The 21415-nt window shown below is 42.5% G+C and overlaps 1 protein-coding gene across 2 annotated transcripts in view; it reads right to left on the bottom strand.

Annotated features, from left to right (window-relative positions):
- The window catches only part of SPIDR (scaffold protein involved in DNA repair), a 337315-nt gene that overhangs the window by 187848 nt on the left and 128052 nt on the right, over positions 1-21415 (bottom strand). For both annotated transcript variants that reach the window (XM_081258205.1, XM_081258206.1), the window contains exon 8: positions 4555-4768. In XM_081258205.1, the coding sequence (XP_081114331.1) occupies positions 4555-4768 (214 nt within the window). The remainder of the gene's footprint in view (positions 1-4554; positions 4769-21415) is intronic.

Here is a 21415-nt window from a genome sequence, read left to right as displayed (position 1 = left end):
TTCCAAACAGCAGGAAGGTAGACATGTACTGTCTCTTTAACTCTCCTGGAAACCACTACAGCCTGTGAAGGGGCTGGAAAAATGGCCACTAGTCTCTGTGCCAGAGCCTCAGTGATCAAAGCTTCATTCAGCAATCAGTACAAACCCTGATATACTGCCCACCCTGGCTCTAGCATTCTGCACCAGGATTGTGGGGATGGGTGATGTGGGACAGTAGCTGCTATCAGCAGCTGAAATTCCCCATTTTTTTTAACATCTTTATTAGAGTATAACTGCTTTACAATGGTGTGTTAGTTTCTGCTTTATAACAAAGTAACTCAGCTATACATATACATATATCCCCATATCCCCTCCCCCTCTTACATCTCTCTCCCACCCTCCCTGTCCCCACCCCTCTAGGTGGTCACAAAGCACCAAGCTGATCTCCCTGTGCTATGCGGCTGCTTCCCACCAGCTATTTTACATTTGGTAGTGTATATATGTCCATGCCACTCTCTCACTTCGTCCCAGCTTACCCTTCCCCCTCCCTGTATTCTTTACCAAAATCTTCCCTAGACCACAAATGTTCAACTCCATAGAATTCTAAAGTCATTACTTCACATGGTTCCTGCCTGTGCAGCAGCTGTTTAGGTGGAGGTATGGGTTCCTGGAACTCCCTGCTCTGCTATGTTTTGAGACACCACTCTCCTTAGCTGCCCTCTTGATCCACTTTCTTAGACTAGGAAGACAGTGGTCACTTGTTTGTATGTTCCCCTCTTCTTCTGCTTCCCTCTATTGTAAATCATAATGCACACTTTCATATTAGATACTCTAAGCACTCCTATAATACAATAACTAGTACACATTTAACCAGCCTTTTCCAAAGTTATTTAAGCACAAAGCCTTTTGGTCATATTCCTATGAAGACCCTAAGGAAAAGTGCCCCAAGGAGCAAGAGCTGACATCTGCTTTTTCTTCTTTCTCATGTAAGCATGAATGATAGATTTCTTTCTCTTCCTCCCTCTAGTTTTTCAGATTATCCAGATTACCATCATGGTGCTCATTTTTTCATTTTCACACTGCATTAGTTTTCTTTTCTATTTATTTCCTCTGAAGACACTCTGTAATTTTGGTGGGAAAAGACTGGCTGTCATAACAGGAAGATAATCTCACCCTATAAACAAACCTTCCACCTATAGCACTGCTTTACTCCTAGCAATTCCTTCATTTCACAGAATCCCAGGTGGCAAAGATGGAGCAGGGGGCTTCCCTGGTGGCGCAGTGGTTGAGAGTCCGCCTGCCGATGCAGGGGACGCGGGTTCGTGCCCCAGTCCGGGAAGATCCCACATGGCACGGAGCGGCTGGGCCCACGAGCCATGTCTGCTGGGCCTGCGCGTCCGGAGCCTGTGCTCCGCAGCGGGAGAGGCCGCAGCAGTGGGAGGCCCGCACACCGCAAAAATAAAAATAAATAAATAAATAAAGAGATGGAGCAGGAACAAAAGCAGCTGTGAACGAGCCTGAGGGCTCTACCTCGGCACTTACCACATGTGGGTTACACTGAAAACCAGACCAGCTGACAGTTTCTCTTTGGGCATCACAGTCTCTCTTGTGTTTACTCAAGGCTTTAGGTATTGCTGGTATCAAGGAGGTACTGCTGACTGTGTCATCAAAATCTGCCCCAAGTCTCCCCATTTTACTACATGGTGCCCTAACTCACTTGTTTCCTCAAGCCAGAAACTCAGAGGAATCTTGTTTCTTGTCTTTCCTTCACAAACCACATCAAATCCATCAGCACATCCTGTTGCTGCCAACTCTGAGATACATACTGAATCTACTGTTTACCATCCTAGTCCAAGTCATCATCTTCCCTCAGACTTGAGCTACTCCCAAAGTCTCCCGGATGCCTTTACTCTGGCCTCGTTCTAAGTTATCCTGCACAAATTTCAAACTGGGTAAGATCACATCCTTCCTTTCCTAGACAGCAGGGAGGATTTAACACACCAGCTCTTTAACACTGTACACATGTTCTCCATCCTCACTTGCTGCCACGCCTGCTGCGGAATTCCCCTTCATCCATATGCACTATGTATATTCCTGCATACACCATGCCACTCTGGCCTCTTGTTCTTTGCTAATTCAGCCTCCTCTACTGCAAATGCCCTCACAGCCCCTTCTTTGGCTCCTTCCAACTTAGCCTTCACAACTTAGATAGAGAATCAGCAACTCCAGGAAGCTACCTCAGTCTGCTCTCTCCCCAGTACACATACACACGGACACACACACTCCGTCTCCCCTACCGACCTATCAGTCATGCTTACCTCTTCACTGCTCTCATCCTTTGTACAGACCTCCATGATTATGCTTCCTAGAGTCTTTATCACATGCTTATTTTACCTTTCTCTTCCACCATAAAGTGAGCCCCTTAATGGCAGAGATGATTTGTCATTCATTGTGAATACTGTTTACCCAGTATTTAGCACAAGGCTTATTATACAGTAAGGAAACATCAAAAAATGCTTCTTAGTGAATGTACAAATCAATGAAATACATTGATACATCCTCTCATTCAAACAGGGAACATGACAAGACTGACAACATCTTGATGATTATCTGATACTCAACATTAATCATATAGTTACTGAATGTCTACCATAGGCCAAGCATTATTCTAGTCACCGGGAATACAGTAGTGAAAAAGTTTTGATTTGGAAGTTCTAGCCAATGCAATAAGAAATGAAACAGGTAAAGAAGCATAAGTATTAGGAAGGAAAAAACAAAATTGCTATCATAAGTAACATAATTGTATAAATAGAAAAGTTTTACTACACAAAACAGACATATGAATTGATAAGAATATCCCCCAGACCCCAATGAATGTATGAGTAAAAGTTAAGAAAAACAATTTGCAACAGAGAAGCTGTCATCAGTAAATAAATATAAGAGAAAGTATTCAGTTTGACCAGCAGCAGGTACTCTACTATGAGGTTTACAGTTAACTGTATCAAGAAATCACAGCAGCAACAGCAACAACAAAATGTATACCCTTTGGGATTGACCCATACACACTATTGATGCTATGTATAAAATAGACAACTAATGAGAATATACTATATAGCACAGGGAACTCTACTTACCGCACTGTTGTGACCTAAATGGGAAGGAAATCCAAAAAGGAGGGGATATATGTATATGTATAGCTGATTCATTTTGCTGTGCAGTAGAAACTAACACAACATTGTAAAGCAAATATACTCCAATAAAAATTAATTAAAAGCAAAAAAAAAAAGGTATATCCTTTAATCCACTAAAACAGTTCCTAAAATCTACTCTGAGAAATAATCTGAAATATGTAAATACGTATATATGAATATCTATTAAACAGTTATTTATGTTAGCAAAACAATGGATATATACTATATGCTGAGAATATGGAAAGAGTAAAGAAATTATAATGTGCAGTCGTAAAAATGTTGACGGTGGTATTGACGTGACTGCTGAGAAACTGTCAGCAGTGGAAACAGCTATAAGCTTTACAAGTTATTATGGTAACAATATATTGAGAAGCACAAAACCCACATTCAAAGATGTTTACTGCATCAGAAGTCAGGATCATGGTCACCCAGAGCAGGAGGGAGAGGAAGGAAAGGGGAGAGCGTTGCAGTCTCAGGTATGGACTGCATTCTATTTCTTGGACTGGACAGAAATGTATTCACTTTGTGATGACTTGATGAAATGTATACTTATAATCTGTGTATGATTCTATATGTATATTATATTGTTCAATTTTAAAATGTATTAGAAATTTAAATAAAATAAAGTAATGCAAGTTACCCTCTGATATCCTCAGCCTGTTTGTGGAAGAATTTAATTAGAGACTGATGATCAGTCACTATGGACACAATGAAAAGATCCCTCCTCTGGGGAGGAAGTTTAACTTAAAGATCTTTAAGTTGAATTCAAACCGAAGAATTTAACAGATGAATGAAACTTAAAAACTGTCAATAAAATTAACAGCCCTTAAAACAAGTCTGCTCAAACCTTCCCTCTTCTTTTGGTGGTAAAAATTAATACCCTATATGCAGAAGAAAACAAACATGGTATCCTCAAAAATAATTTCTGATCCACTAATGACCACTTATGCCCCTGAAGATCAAACCCTATTATGTCTTAATTCGTGATTTTTATCCCCCTAAAGTAATTAGCAAAGAAGTATTAAATTAATGTGTATTATCCTATTGTCACATAATTACTCTTACGAAAATTATATTTCTAAGAAAGACAAAAACAAAAACAGCCAGATTTCATAACAACACACCACTTAAGCAGGAATCTTGATGTGCTTGTTTCTCCCTCACCACCTCCCCACCCGCGCCAAATTACCAAAAATTTGCTACCCGAAGTACAAACGAGCCATCAGAGACAGTTCAGAGCTTCTGTTACATAAAATCTATGTCAAATCCTGGCTCCATCCCCTGGCAGTACTGTATAATAAAGTGACAAAAATGTTCCTGATAAAAAGGTCTTTTGAGACAAACTCACAGTTGGTGACTGTGGGGATCAGTTCTCTGCACTCACCAGGGAGGGTAGATACGGATGATGTCTTGTGGAAGTCCCCTGAGGCAGCGTGCAGTCTCCTTGGCGAAGAGAACCTTCAGGCCAGTCCCAGGGCCCCCACCCTGAGAAGAGCTGTCAGCCTGCAGCCCCGATAACTGCTCACACATTGCAACTTGGATGGTGCATTCCTCATGAAGCTCTAGAATTTTCACAGTTAATATACCAGATTTTATACCTAGAAGGTGAAGAAAAGAGCAAAAGCAAAAATGAAGTCTAAAAGACATATGGTCCAAGTGTGAATAAAATTGCCATGAAAAAGAGAATCACTTTCAGATAGCTTTCTTCACCTGGAGAAAATGGTCTATATATTGATACTTTGCAAAGTAAAATACAGACTCTAACATGCTCATGATAACATATTTTTTTAAATCAATATAACCTGTATGTTGCATTTAATATATACATTTTAAGCAACATAAGAAACAGTTTTCTATCATGAAGAAACAGTCTTGCACATACGGAAAACTCAGATCCATCACTTCACAAAGCATGTTTTCACTCCAAAACTTGAACCCTTTCAAAAATCACAACAAAAGCAGTATGACCGGGTCCTCTCCACCTCATTACCTGCTTTGATTGTCTACTTTGAAATGATGCAGTATGACTGGCCGGCTGCAAGTATTCTAACGATCGTGGACATTCAAAGTTGAGGATTTCTGTGGACTGATGGGAGTTAGGGCTCTAGATTTAAATGGGTGGAATTCGATCTGGATTCAATCACTCGGTCTCTTATTAATTAAGTTGGCCAAGTTACACAGCATTTCAACACCTCATTTTTCTCATGTGTAAACTGGGGATCATGCCACCTGCCTCGATTAACATTTTTAAGAATTAAATAAGATAAATAAAGTTGAGAGTGTGCATAGCCTATAACCCGGAAGTCCCAGCTATGTACCCAGGAACTCTGTCACATACACCAGGAGATCAGGACAAGGCTGCACATCTCAGTGTTGTTTGTAAGAGGAGGAAACGCAGCACCAGTCCATAGCCAATGGGTAAACTGTGGTGGGTTCATGGAAGAGACACTCTACAGAAGCTTATGTGAATGGACCTGATCTGTACATATCAGCTTGGAGAGATCTCAAATACAAGAGGGGTAAACAGATACGTACAGCCTAACACCCATAATGTTATTTTTCTTAAACACAAAGACCAATAAAATATTGTTACAGATACATATGTCATACAAGTACATAAATATGGACTAGCAGGACACACAGAAAACTCGTTGTAACTGTTGAATCATGCGAGAAAGAGGAGTGTGACTCAGGAAGGGAACCCAGGGGATTTCAAACTTATCTGCCGTATTGTTTGTTATAAAAATATGTGAAGCAAAAATGACAAAAGATTAATATGTGTTATTAATTCTAGGTAGTAAATACACTTTTTTTATTACTCTCTGCTTTTTAGTTAAAAAAATAAATGAATTAAATGAGATAAAACCGAAGTGTCTGGCACAGTGCCTTGCTAATAACAGACACCAATATGACTTTCATTACCACTTTAGCTAACTGGTTAACAGTGAGTATAAAAATTAACATTTAAACAGTACCAGCGTCTTAGTTATATAGTTTAATTTCGTTTCCATTTCTTTCTCCCTTTCACTTTTCTCTAGTCATTTTCCCCTGGACCCCAAGTTTTCCACGCCCTCCTCTCTCTGAGTGCCACCAGCAAGCGTTCATGTATGAAGCAAGGTCATGGCATCTCCCCAGAGCACTATCTGGAACTATGATTTCTAAGTATGTGTCTATCGTGAGACTGTTTCTTAAGGCAAGAAGGAAACAGAATGGGGAAGGATGTGACCAAGCGCATCCTAAGCTGTGCTGGCTCAGCTGGGCTGGTCACTATGGGGAGTAAAACACACTGGAAAGAACAGCGCTGCCTAGGAAGCAAAGACTCAGCCTGCTCTGCCGCGACAGGTGTCTTTTTAATAAAAAGTAGCTCACCCTCAGCTGGTGAACAGGAAAAGAAGTCAGGATATGTGGGGGTCACTGCGGTGAACACACCCGTTTTTCCTGGGCAGGGCAGCAATGCAGTGGGCGGAGTTCAGCTCACTGGCAGCAAAGGGAAAAGTCCTAGTGGTAGGGACTGCACTAGCCACAGGCAAATTTCTGGACATACTTTAGGAATTTTTAAAACTTTTACCTGTACTCAGGGGTTACCCCCAACACCATCCTCCGCCACTGGCAGCAGCCACTGTCCAGAGCCCCATGGCCCGTGCTCTCCAGCACCCACTGTCCTGCTGGAGTTCAAGCGGCCAGTGGTGCCTGGGCAGCACCGTTCTCCCTTTGGGTAACCAATTACTGTCATGTGCGGCTGATTAAAAAGCGGTATAGGGGCTTCCCTGGTGGCGCAGTGGTTGAGAGTCCGCCTGCCGATGCAGGGGACACGGGTTCGTGCCCCGGTCCGGGAAGATCCCATATGCCGCGGAGCGGCTGGGCCCATGAGCCATGGCCGCTGGGCCTGTGCATCCGGAGCCTGTGCTCCGCAATGGGAGAGGCCATAACAGCGAGAGGCCCGCGTACCACAAAAAAATACAAATAAAAAAAATTAAAAAGCGATATAGGTTTTCAGCAGTCTGCCCCCAACCCTACAGTCCACATAGACCCTGACAGATTTTACAAAAGGCAAGACACTACAGAAACACATAAATAGTATTACAGCAGAAATACCTATATATCCATGATGAGTCACACTGCTACTGACTGAAGTTTCTTTGAAGATTTTTATGAGAACTCCTGACAATACCTAATAACTATGAACCGTGATTTGACCATCACCACAGCATGCTTGGTGACTAAACAGGTTTGGGAGTGCTATCTTGGATGCACACAGGGCTGCAAACAGCACTTCTCCACCAAGCACCGTGAAGTCCCTCCCACAGGACGTGCTCCCACAAAGGCCTGAGGAGAAGCCAGTGGTCTGCCTTCCCTGCACAAAGTAAGCAGCTAATCTCCTCTTCCTCTGAGGGAGAAAGAGCCTGGGACAACCCAAGACAAGTTACGCATTCAATGCAAGCTTTCAATCTGAGCACAAGAGATAATGGTTTTACAAACGAAGAAGGCTGTTTTGCAGTTAGATGGAGGAAACATAAAAGGCCATTCTGTGACGGTGGGGCAACGTTTTCCATAAATGCTGTGAGACTCAGCCAACGTTTAATGTTGTCAAGGAAGTGTCTCCCGAATCTCAGCCAGAGGCTACTATTCCTTCCCTCTGAAATCCTCAAATACCTTACCTACACTTACAAGTATCCTCCTTTTTAAATGGAGATAGTATCAGCTATAGTCAAGAACACTGCAAACACTGAGAGAGAGAACAGAAAGCCTACAGTGCAGGGCCTGGTCTGTCACCCATACAATAATGGCTGCCACTGTCATCAGTCACTGTCACAATACCAACTTTTCAAGGCATTTTCAAATCTATTATGGTACTTGATCCACAATAACCCTATGAAATAGGTAAGGAAGATATTAATCTCCCTTTTTGACAAATAAGAAAACTGAACAAGTTAGTTGCTCATATGACTTTCTTAAGGTTAGAGAGGATTACTGGCAGATTTTATGCTCAAAACGGAGTATTCTCACAAGTCCTATACTTGCAGTGTCTCGAGGGTAAATGGCAGTTAAAGACAGGAAACTGAGGATGCTTTTTTTTCTCTATTTTATTATGCTAAAACATCGGACTTGTTTAAATGTTAAAAAAAAAAAAATGAAAAAGCACACCAGGTTGAGAAATGGACTCAAGTGAGGCTTCTCGCTGGCTGGGCACAGTCAGGATTTCAACACTGAAAAGGAAGAGTATAATTTGACAGAAACCAAACGCTGAGGAAGAAGTGCCCCGAAGACCAAATGGAAAGCACAGATATCAACACAGCACCAAAGTGGTTAAGACACAGGAACAGACGATTCACAGAGGAAATACACCACAGGATCGAGTAATTTCTATCCATACATATGCCAAGCAGATGAAACACTCTGTAGTTAAAATGGCAAATAGTTAACTTAAAGCCTAACATTTGATGAATGAATGCATGAATGAGTGAGTGATTTATTTTATCAGCAAACTACTCTAAAAAAAAGTCTGATTTTAAATGAGCAAGAGGCCACAAAAGAATCGAGCAAGTAATATAAAAACAAAATATATTTTTGATTCCTGGCTTAAATGACTTACTTGAAATATACAGGTGGCTAGGGTCCATTTATATGCATGTTAATTCCAGTCCTCCTCAGTGGGTTATGTTGATGAATTAATATATATTGTGAGGAAAACACTCACGAATACTTACACAAAAAAATACTATACAAGAAATTAACAAAAACTATAAAAGAAAGTACTGGTTGAAGCAAGTTAGTACGGGGGGAGAAATACTGAAATCAGCCTCCTATAGAGACAGAAACATCTGTAATTTTTTTATCATGAAATACTTTTCATAACATAATTGTTGCACTAACTTTAAGTTGTTCCACTTCATTATCCAAACAATGACCACAGAGTAATTTGGGATCCTCCTGGTATTATTACTCTCTTAATCTTCATAGATATTCTAACAGGCTAATCCATAAAGCGTCTTGATTTAAAATACATGTCCTGGGCTTCCCTGGTGACGCAGTGGTTGAGAGTCCACCTGCCGATGCAGGGGACGTGGGTTCGTGCCCCGGTCCGGGAAGATCCCATATGCCGCGGAGCGGCTGGGCCCGTGAGCCATGGCCACTGAGCCTGCGCATCTGGAGCCTGTGCTCCACAACAGGAGAGGCCACAGCAGTGAGAAGCCCGCGTACCGCAAAAAAATAAATAAATAAGTAAGTAAGTAAGTAAGTAAGTAAGTCCGTCCTACTATTCTCTTAAACTGGTACTTTTTCTCTTCTCAGGCCAAATCATCAACAGGTGCCCACCAATACATTTTTCCTCAGTCCTCACCCATCATGTACACACACACACACACACACACACACACATTGGAGTAGGAATAGCAAGGGTCAGGGATGGAGATCAGGGGAGTTTAAAGTTCACCTGCTTCCTGTCCAGACAGAGGAGAGGGAGAGAGAGAGAGAGAGAGAGAGAGAGAGAGAGAGAGAGAGAGTGAGTGTGTGTGTGTGTGTGTGTGTGTGTCTGTGTGTGTTTTAGGGGCGAGGGACAGGGGTAACAGTGGTGTCATGATATCAGTGTTGGATTTATTAAGGCTGAGATACCTCTTAGTTATTACAACAGCCTGGCCCTAACTGACCCCCGCAGTCTGGTACCTGACTACTCTGCCCTAACACAAGGCCCTCCAGAGTGACCCTCTGTACATGTAAATTTAACGACAGCCACCTCTGTTCCTGAATCCTTCAGGCGCCAACCACTGAGTAACCCAGACAACTGTCCACTGTTACCAGTTACTTCTCACTGCTCTACCCTCAAATTCCACAGCTCTACTCAAGTATCCTTAAATTGTTTCTATACCCATACTTTAAGAAAGCATTTCATCACCATCTCCCAGGTAAATTCTCTAACCACAATTCTCCTTTTCCATTCAGCAGGGTTTATCACTCTCCTTTATGTCATCACTGTACCACTGTACCAAGATTTTAACACATAAAATGAATAATTTCGTCTATTAAATCATGAACTCTGTGCTGTACTTGGATAAATACCGATAAAATATATATGAGCTGAATGAACTCGAATAATACAAACTGATGTAAAGAATTTTGGGGACTATTTTTCTGTTCTTGATTTCACTGCCAACCAAGATGGTTTTGACCTACCTCCGTCACCTCAATTGGTTCTGATATTTACCCAAAGGATGCAAATTAAACTGTAATTCAAGTGACGCTCCAAAAAGAAATAAACAATACAGTGCAAACTCAAATCCAAATGATGTTTTTTCTATTCACTGTATTGTACCACTGGGTTTTTTTTTCATTACTATGCACTGAAAGTTGAATTGTACTTACTTTTACACAATTATACTATCTTTTCTTTTGAAAGGTTACAACTATGCTTAATTTTACCACTGATCCCAAACACGCAGCCATGTTATGTGCCTGTGAGTATTCACGTAGTGACTCTCTAATTAACTGCATTATTAAAGTATTATTAATGCTTCTTGGTACATCAAAATTTTAGTTTCTGAGTAAATGTTGTAAGCTGCCAGGAGGTTCATTTCACAGATAATTTCACAATAGAATTCATAACGCTCTAAGCAGGAGGTCGAGATTATAATACCTGAAAGCCACGTTCTGAAGAAATTTACATCTGTGGCCTGTAAAAGCACTGCTGACCATTTAAGCTCCCCCATCGACTTTTACGCATCTGGCACGGACGACCAGACACACTGCTTAAGCACAGCTGCGTACTGAACGGTACACAACTGTGCTTTCACGTCTCGATTCTACATGGTTCTTGTGGCCTTTTCACCCAGTTTAAAATACTCTCGGCCAAAAGCCACAATCATTCTAAGCATGAAACAGAAATCCGAAACCCAACTCTTAAAAAAAATAGACTAGATAATACTAACCAGGAGGCTGTACTGTTCATCACAGTCCCCAGCAATGAGAACAAACAGAATTCAGCAGAGCAGCCACCTGGGGTCACAGTGTCACAGTGCTACCACCAGGCATGTCACCATGACTTCTTCTGCAGGGGTAGCCTGTATTGCTCCGTAGAGGGTGAATGGGCAATAGGAGGTCCCATTTTTTAAGAAATCCAAGTAAGGAAAAAGCATACAAAGGCTCCAGGAAGGCAATAGATCCCTAAGCAAAGTTCATACAAAACCAGAGGAGGGAGTACTCTGGACCGAATGTTTGTATCCCCCCTAAATCCATATGTTGAACCCCTAACCACACAGTGTGGCTGTATTTGGAGATGGAGCCCCCAAGAAAGTAAGTAAGGCTGAATGAGGTCACCAGGGGGGGGCCCTGACCTGACAGGATTAGCGAGTATCCTTAGAGGAAGAGACACCAAGAGATGCCTGTATCTCTCTGCTGAGCACAGAAGAAAGGCCATGTGAGCACACATCCAGATGGCTGCTGCCTAAAAGCCACGAAGAGGGCTCTCACTAGAAACTGACAATGGTGGCACCTCAATCTTGAACTTCCAACCTCTAGAACTGTGAGAAAATAAATGTCTGTTGTCTAAGCCCCGCATCAATGGTAATTTGTTATGGCAGCCCAAGCCAAATAAGACAGATTTTGGTACCATGAAGTGGGATGCTGCTATAATAAATACCTGAAAATGTGGAAGCAGCTTTGTAACTGGGTAATGGGCAGAGGCTGGAGGAGTTTGGGGGGTGCTTGCTAGAAATATGGATGTTAAAGGTGATTCTGGTGAGGTATCAAACGGAAATGAGGAACAAGTTATTGGATACTGGAGGAAAGGTGATTGCTATGGACTGAATGTTTATGTCCCCCCCAAATCTATATATTGAGACCCTAATCCCTAATTTGACTGTGTCTGGAGGTAGGGCCGTTTGGAGATAATTAGGCCAAGAAGGTGGTACCCTCATGAATGGGGTTAGTGCCCTTATAAGAAGAGACACAAGAGAGAGGATCTCTCTGTTAGCATGTGAGGACACAGCAGAAGGCAGCCGTCTACAAATTAGGAAGAGGCTCTCACCAGGAACCAAATCAACTGGTACCTTGGATTTGGACTTCCCAGCCTCCAGAACTATTAGAAATAAATGTCTGTTGTTTAAGTCACCCAGTCTATGGTATTTTTATTACAGCAGCCCAAACTAAGACAGCAATTTTTATTATAAAATGGCAAAGAGCTTGGCTGAATTTTTTTAGTGTTGTATGGATGATGAAACATGTGAGTCGTGAGATTAGATAGTTATAAGAGATTTCTAAGCAAATGTTAAAGGTATGGCCTGAGTCCTCCTGACTTCTTACAATAAAATGCAAGAGAAAACAGAGGGACTGAAGAAGGAATTGTTCTGCAAAAAGGAAGATTTGTAAAATTCTCAGCCTGTCCATACTGCAAAAAAATGAAAGAGCATGTTTGGAAGAGGATGCCAAAGGTGTAGCTAAACTATCACTCAATAAAGAGATTATGTGATTATAGGAGCAGAAACAAAGCCAGTTTGAACTGAAGGAGACAGAAACCAGAGGAAATGAAGAAAGGCTGTTAGACTTCCTACAGGGCAAAAGAACCATTCTGCTAATGTGCATCATCCGTCAAAAAAGGGAAGGATGACCCTAAAGGCAATCCAGAGATCATAAGGGCTGCCCACAGGCCCAGGGCAGGGCTGATATGTTCTCTGGGTTTCAAAGGGTAGGGCTGCCTCTAGGGTTTGGGCGGGCAGGGCCGCCCCTCCCTGCCTCGGGGTGGCGCCTCTGCAGAGAGCCTTGGGTGAGGCCCAAGAGAGCTGGGGCGACACTGCCCTCCAGTGGACCTGGAGGCCAGAGCACAGAACCAAAGAGCATTGGCTTTGAGCCTTAAAATCTACTAGAAATTCCCTTGGTAGTTTTTGGACTTGCTTGGGACATATCACCCCTTTCTTCCTTCCTATCTCTTCTTTTTGGAACAGGATTGTCTACCCTGTACCTGACCCAGCATTGTATTTGGAAGCACATAACTTGTCGGGTTTCACAGGCTCACAGTTGTTGAGGAATTTTGCTTCAGGATGAATCAGTCTCACCCATTATCTGATTTAGATGATATTTAGATGAAACTTTGGACTGTACAGTTGATGCTGGGATGAGTAAGGCTTTGGGGGCTGTTGGGGTAGAAAGAATGTATTTTGAATGTGAGACGACATGAATTATGGAAGGCCAAGGGCAGAATGTTATAGACTGAATGTTTTTGGCCCTCAAAATTCGTATGCTGAAGTCCCCCCCAACCCCCCAGTGTACCTATAGTTAGAGATGGGGCCTCTAAGGAAGAAACTAAAGTTAAATGAGGTCGTAAGGACAGGGGCACTGATTCGATAGAATTAGTGTCCCTATGAGAAGAGACACCAAGGAGCTGGATTTCTCTTTCTTCCTCTCTCTCTCGCTCTCTCCTTGCATGAGCACACAGCTAGATGGCAGCTGCCTATAAGCCAGAGAGCCCTCACCAGAACTAGATCATGCAGGCACCCTGATCTCAGAATTCCAGCCTCCTGTAAGCAATAATGTCTGCTGTTTAAGCCTCCCAGTCTGTGGTACTTTGTCATGGCTGCCCAAGCTGAGACAGGGGCTTATAACACGTTAAATTTCCCAAGGTGTTAATGTAAAATAGATAGCTAGCGGGAAGCAGCCGCATAGCACAGGGAGATCAGCTCCGTGCTTTGTGACCACCTAGAGGGGTGGGATAGGGAGGGTGGGAGGGAGATGCAAGAGGGAGGGGATATGGGGATATATGTACATGTATAGCTGATTCACTTTGCTATACAGCAGAAACTAACACACCATTGTAAAGCAATTATACCCCAATAAAGATGCAAATAAATAAATAAATAAAGTTCCCTGTGCTATACAGAGAAAGAAAGAAAAAACAATTTTTTTTCCAAGGTGTGGTGTGTATGGGACCACCTAGTGTGCAAACTGCCCCCTCCACTCTGAGTACAAAGAAAGGTCTTCTTTATTAAAAAAACTTCCATATTTAAAAACCTTATTTCATAGTACTGCAGGTAATATTTTTGGCTCAGAAAACAGGATTAAAATGGTGTCCAAAAATCACACTGAAAACAACTTTTAAAAGGTCGTATGGGACTTCCCTGGTGGCGTAGTGGTTAAGAATCTGCCTGCCAATGCAGGGAACACGAGTTTGATATCAACGCTGGTCCGGGAAGATCCCACATGCCACGGAGCAACTAAGCCCGGGTGCCACAACTACTGAACCTGCGCTCTAGAGCTTGTGAACCACAACTACTGAAGCCCACATTCCCTAGAACCTGCATACTGCAACTACTGAGCCCACATTCCCTAGAACCTGCATACTGCAACTACTGAGCCCACGTGCCGCAGCTACTGATGCCTCCGCGCCTAGAGCCCGTGCTCTGCAACAAAAGAAGCCACCGCAATGAGAAGCCTGTGCACCACAATGAAGAGTAGCCCCCACTCGCCACAACTAGAGAAAGCCCACACGCAGTGACGAGGACCCAATGCAGCCAAAAAAAAACCCCAAAAGTACCTTAAAAAGGTCATATGGCTGTTAAATATCTCTATTTTTATAAATTTAACATCAGCTGAAAAGTAAATAAATGTGATGAGAAAAATTTTAGGAACCCAATTACAAAATAGCAAATTACTAATCGGGGATTGTTAGTAGAGTCCTCTAGAATTTAGAACTCATACCCACCCTCCTCTAAGCAATCCTGAAGAAGGGCAGAAGTGCACGTGCATCTGTAGAGAAGAGCATACCCACTGCCAGGCCAACACACCGTAAATCTTGTAGCAAAAAGAACTGAAGATACACTTACTGATGTGCTGATAGAATCCACGGTGTCCCTACTGCCATGTTATTCTTATTTATTTATTTATCTATCTACCTATCTATTTATTTATACTTTGGCTGTGTTGGGTCTTAGCTGCTGCGCGCGGGCTTTCTCTAGTTGCGGCAAACAGGGGCTACTCTTCGTTGTGATGCGCGGGCTTCTCATTGTGGTGGTTGTTGTGGAGCACAGGCTCCAGGCGTGCAGGCTTCAGCGGCTGTGGCACGCGGGCTCAGTAGTTGTGGTGCACGGGCTTAGTTGCTTCGTGGCATGTGGGATCTTCCTAGACCAGGGCTTGGACCCATGACCCCTGCGTTGGCAGGCGGATTCTTAAGCACTGCACCACCAGGGGAGTCCTGCCGTGTCATTCTTGATACTTCCTCCACTATCAACCCTCAACCCCCTCACTCTCTAAGAACTGTTAATAAAGGGTATTCCAGTGAAGAACTTCTAATTCATCAGTTAAGTCCATTTAAATTAGGTCAAAATAGGCAACATCTACAATTAGGCAGAGCAGTACACGTCCCAGTAGGAGTACAGTGAATTCACAACTACTAAAGAAAAGCAGGTATTTTGGTCTTAGGCGCTATCTCCTTCCAAGGATACTGTAACAAACACTAACAGGGAGGAGAGGGAAAAGAAGAGAGATTAACTTACGGATTAAAATGAGATGATATCATAAAAGTCATCATCTCTCAAAGGGTGTGCAGGGAGAGACCAGAGAGTGCAATCACAAGTGAAACACTCAGGGACCCTGAGGGGAAGCGCTCTGAGGATGACTGTACGCGGGAACACTGGGCAGGGGCAGGTAAAAGGGCAATGCAGAATCCCAAAGCAGCAATCACCTAAGGGTTGACAAAGCCGAATTTTCTCAGTAAAGAAACAGGCTCAGATCAAGTGACATGCATGGGCCTTCACTTCCAGCAGAGCTGGGACCATTTCTGCACTCTGATGTCACGTGGAATTTTAAAATTTACCACTGACACCATTTATTTACTTCATAAACACATCCTGAGTCACCAGGCATGGCTCAGGTTGCTAGGTCAGCCCTACACTTCCTTGTAGCACTTCGCAGAGTTAGGATTTACCTATACTTTATATAATTACAGTACAATAGGATACCAGAAGTATAACTACAAACAAAGAAAAGTATACTAGGCCTAGTGGTCAAGAATATGTCATGAAAGACACAGGTGATACAGAAAGGAGGTACGTAGCGCTGTGACAGGTGCAAGGTGGCACAGCAAGGGGTTGGGTTGTGAGAGATAACCAGTCAGGTAGGCTGGGACCCTGACCAAGTATGCTCACCAGAGACTTTAACAGTGATGGATATTTACTCTGACACAAAAGGCAGTCAATGGAAATTTTTTAAAGCAGACAAGTGATATCATATTTGCCTCTTAGGATGATGACTCTGATAGTCTGAAAATGAGGAAAGGGCAGTGGCAGGGAGACCACATGGAGACTGACACAGTAATCCAGGCCCAAGGGAACAGGGGCCTGAACTAGTGATTGATGGGATCAATGGAGAGACTGACTTGAGAGACAGTTCTAAGGCAGAATCACTAGCATCTAGGGACTGGATGGATTGAAAAAATGTAAAAGAAAGCCCAATTTAAGACTGTGCAGTTCATGGGCCAGGGCAGGCAGGTGCTGGGGCACGCTGAGTCTGCTGGGTCTGCAGGACGCTTAGGTGCAGGCAGTGCTGAGGCTGGGCCAGGGAAGGCCACAGGACAGACTTACCAGACCACCTAGCAGTCCTGGCGGAGGTGGCATGGAGACCCCAGATTACCCAGGAAGGGGACACAGGACAAGAAGAGGGCCAAGACAGAAGTCTGAGGAACACCTGTTGACGCTAAGCACAAAGTAGGAGTCAACAGAAAACCAAGAAGGAAAATGAACATGGGAGGAGGCAAAGCATGAGGGAGACTGTCCTTGAAGAAAGGGCAGCCAGCTGTGTGAAGGCTGCATGAAGACAGCAATTAGGAATGAGCACTTCTGCACACTGGTGGCAATGGAGCAGCGTCACACTGGATGGAAGGGGTGGGTTGAAAGTGACTACTCTTTTAAATCACTATTACAATACAAATGCAGTTTCCAATTTGTTTCCAACTTTATAAGGCATTTTAATAATCCAAGGACTTACTTATTCTGTTTGCAGGCTGAAAAGTTTTCTATTTTCTAACAAAAAACTTTACCACAGAGTCTCTTCAGAAAGATAAGCAGCCACCCACTCTTAGACCACCTTCCTGCAGCAAGACTCGCGCCTCCTGGGCCACTGGAGCAGCCGCCTGGTCTGTCCACAACTCTCCCCCACCATCTTCCCTCGCAGACAACGAAAGTCAAGTCTGGGCTTGCACTTTCAAGCAGGCTCCTTCAGGCACCAGCGTCCCAAGTGGAAATTATAACCCCTTTGAAAGTAAAAATGAGCTGAAGGAGTGTGGAAAACTAGACTGGTGAAAAGGTTAAGATGACACACACAAGATTTCACAGCACGGACAAAGGCCAGTGTGATACTGAACTAGGCTGGAGGATAAAAATGACAACTGGTTGAGCGAGCCAAAGAAAAGCCTGCCTTGCCAATATCAACACTTTTCTAAAGGTCAAAACCAGAATTCTGAACATATAGATAATTTTTCTCATTAATGAGGTCCCAATTTAACTCTATGAATGAATTTTTATTCATTGAACCACATGTGGAATTCAACGGGAACCATGTTTTACCCACTATATAATTCATTGAGAATGGGCTAACTGTGCAGTCTTACTTTTGGATCATTTACAACAGAAAACAGAAATGAAGATTCTTTTAAAGCTCAGATTTATCAGAAAACAACCTGTAGAATTACTATGTTTCTTTTCATGTAAAAAGAAACAGAGAAAGCACAGATTAAATAAATTTAGAGGGAACCTGAAAGCATCATTTAATTCTGCTTTTTCACCAAACCTCATTTTACATACTTTTAGGTAGAAAAACTCAAAAGAATTAAAAATGGGTGTGGCAGAAGCAGCCAAGAGGTGACAGATACGTTAGCTGGAGAGTTGAATTTGGTATTAGTATCCCTTCCTCTGTTCCTCAGGTCCCACCATTATTTTTAACATAGTTATGAAATAACTTGATATTATGAAAGTCACATATGAATTCTGTATTCTTCTGTTAACTTATACTTAAAATGATCACTGGAAATTAGTCATTTGGGACATGAAATCACACCTCTAACAGTGGGCAAACCAGTATCACATTTTGTTTCCTGACTTAAATAACTCAAGAGTATTAATGTGAATTCCTCCTGCTCACGACTACAAAGAACAATATTAAATACCACTGCTGTACCGAAATGTGGGTCTGGATATAAAAAAAGGGGGGGAAATAAAGCTTAGACCCTAATTGGCTTTCTGGTTTTATTGGTCAGAGGGGAGCTGGAGACAATCCAGAGGCAGCTCCCTTGACCCAGAGGAAAGGGGAAGTTAAGAAAAAGAACTGCGTGAAACCTCTCCAGCAACCTGGGGCTGACCCACACTGAGTAGGTCACAAGCAGTGTCCCTTCACTTGAAGCAAAGGGTTGTTAAGTAAGGTAGATCAAGGAGTTCAAGAAAACATTTTAAATGAGTTTTCTAAGACTCTGAACTAAAAAACTACAACCCGCTTCATGTCATTCTCATTTCATAAATCTAAACAAACATGCATTGTTTTTAAACTTGTCATATTATGTCAAAAATCCCATGTCCTTTACATACACTACCAAATGTAAAAAATAGCTAGCTAGTGGGAAGCAGCCGCACAGCACAGGGAGATCAGCTTGGTGCTTTGTGACCACCTAGAGGGGTGGGATAGGGAGGAGGGTGGAGGGAGGGAGGCGCAAGAGGGAAGAGATATGGGAACGTATGTATATGTATAGCTGATTCACTTTGTTATAAAGCAGAAACTAACACCATCGTGAAGCAATTATACTCCAATAAAGATGTTAAAAAAACAATCCCGTGTCCCCACAGAAACTAAAGATTTAAAAGGCATAAAATATTGACAAAAGTCAGCCAAATTAAATGAACAGCTAACCACATGCTTCATGTCCTAGCTTTAAACACTCAACATTAGAAGACTTAGACTAAATCATATGTCTTTTTTTTTTTTTTTTGCGGTACGCGGGCCTCTCAATGCTGTGGCCTCTCCCATTGCGGAGCACAGGCTCCGGACGCGAAGGCCCAGTGGCCATGGCTCACGGGCCCAGCCGCTCTGCGGCATGTGGGACCCTCCCGGTCCGGGGCACGAATACGTGTCCCCCGCGTCAGCAGGCGGACTCTCAACCACTGCGCCACCAGGGAAGCACCGTATGTCTTTTTTTTTTTTTTTTTTGCGGTTTGTGGGCCTCTCACTGTTGTGGCCTCTCCCGTTGCGGAGCACAGGCTCCGGACGCGCAGGCTCAGCGGCCATGGCTCACGGGCCCAGCCGCTCTGCGGCATGTGGGACCCTCCCGGACCGGGGCACGAACCCGTGTCCCCTGCATCGGCAGGCGGACTGTCAACCACTGCGCCACCAGGGAAGTCCTCCCCGTATGTCCTTTTAACAATTATTTTTCAAGTAATTGAGGGATCTTAGTTTACCAACTAACTTGCTTTGGTAGAAAGAATCAGCCTAACATTTCCTAAGCCAAGACACTCTTCAATTATGAGAAAGTACCGCAACAAAGCGATTAAGAAACTAGGTAACTGGTAAGGAGACACACGTGTCTCCACGAAGTCTTGGCTCTTCCTGCTCCACTGCTGTCGCTGTACAGAAAAGGCTGCCCTGCTGTTCCTGCTTCCTCTCCTGACCACTCAAGTGGGGAGTCTGGAACATGACCCCATTTCAGGGGGCTCCGTGGCCTCAGAGGAGCCCCTGAAAAGCAGTGAGAAAGAGGCAGGGGCCAGATTTCTGGCTTCGAATTCCCAACAAGTCCGAGTGAGCCCCGCTCCACGGGTGCCGGTACTCTGGAGGTTACAAGCTTCCTGTGTGTCAGGGGCACAGCGATGCCCACGTAAGGTTCATGCACGGAGAGAAGGGCTCCAGGAGCAGTGCCTAGGGAACCCGCTGTGGCCTTGGAGATGGAAACCAAGCCTCTGAGTGCTCAGAGCTAACTATGCTCGAGGCAAGGGCCAACTAACACTCTGCCTTGTGAAAACTGTCTCACTGGAAAAATCAGCCTCGTTATTGAACTTTTCACATCCTGACACAAAAGTATAAATTTTATAGTCAGGGTGGAACTCTCTACCATTTCACATTCTCCTCCCTTCTCTAATTGTGAAAATAATACATTTGATTTTAACAAATTTCTTCTTTTATAAGAGGAACGTATTTTTAAGACCCTGTCCCAACACCTTTTCCAATGATAACCTTTGTTAACATTTTTGTACAATTTGTTTTATAGTATTTACTAAGACTTCCAAACTATTATATAATGTGAAGAAAATCTAAAAGCATTAGAAGTACCCAGGAGCACTATCCTGAAGATTTTATTATAATCATCAGAATAAGGAATAGTATATGATATCTTTTAATTTTTCTTGAAACTGTATAAATACAACCTTCTCCAGGAGAACTCACTGCAGTTATTCTCCTTTAGAGCTTGGCAGAGTAATCCTTATTCTCTTTGGCTTTGTTTCTTTTGTCTGATTTTCCAAAATGTGCTTCAATAAGTAAAATTTTAAAGACATTATTAAAACATCTTCAAGTGTAAAATACTGTTTTGTTTCCTTCTAAAGAGTAAATCTTTAATATTAATTTTAAATAAGCAAGAAAAAATTAATTATAAGATTATGACAGAGTCAGATCTGTCAGTGATGAACCCACATTTGCTGCTTAATAAAAGTTTGAATGAAAGAAATAAGAGACAAGGTAAAACGAATACACACAAGTTAAAATATTAAGGCCACCTGTTATGAAAAAACAAAGAGATGAGGCACCAATACACTGTATTTCTCTAGTAACTAAAAAACCTGAAATTAACAGAAAACCTTTATTTCTATTGAGTAGCGATGGTTATAGGGATACTTGCTTTACAAGTACTTGTTAAGGTATATGTCTATGTTTTCTATATTATCTTCTTTGTGATATATTTCAACACAAAATAATAATTTAAGAAAAGCAAATATTTACATGGTAAAGGTTCTTCAAATAAAAAATCTGTTGCATCCTAGATTTTCCAAAGCTTTAAATTGTACTTTTATATTTCTCTGCTTGAATAAAATGTATACCAAATAAACTGCTCCCTACTGAATTTCAATAATAACCTTTAAAAAAAAACCTTTCAATTATAATGATTTTGTGCAAGTGGAAAAATATTTAACATATGGGCTATTCAGGTCAATAAGTACATGAAAAGATACTCGACACCATTAATCGTAACAGAAATGCAAATCAAAACCACAATGGGCTATCACTCCATACCT

This window comes from Mesoplodon bidens, assembly GCF_964165515.1.
Source record: "Mesoplodon bidens genome assembly, chromosome: 16".
Classification (NCBI taxonomy): Eukaryota; Metazoa; Chordata; class Mammalia; order Artiodactyla; family Ziphiidae; genus Mesoplodon; species Mesoplodon bidens.
The sequence above is the reverse complement of the archived record's forward strand: the minus strand, read 5'-3'. Positions and strand labels throughout refer to the sequence as shown.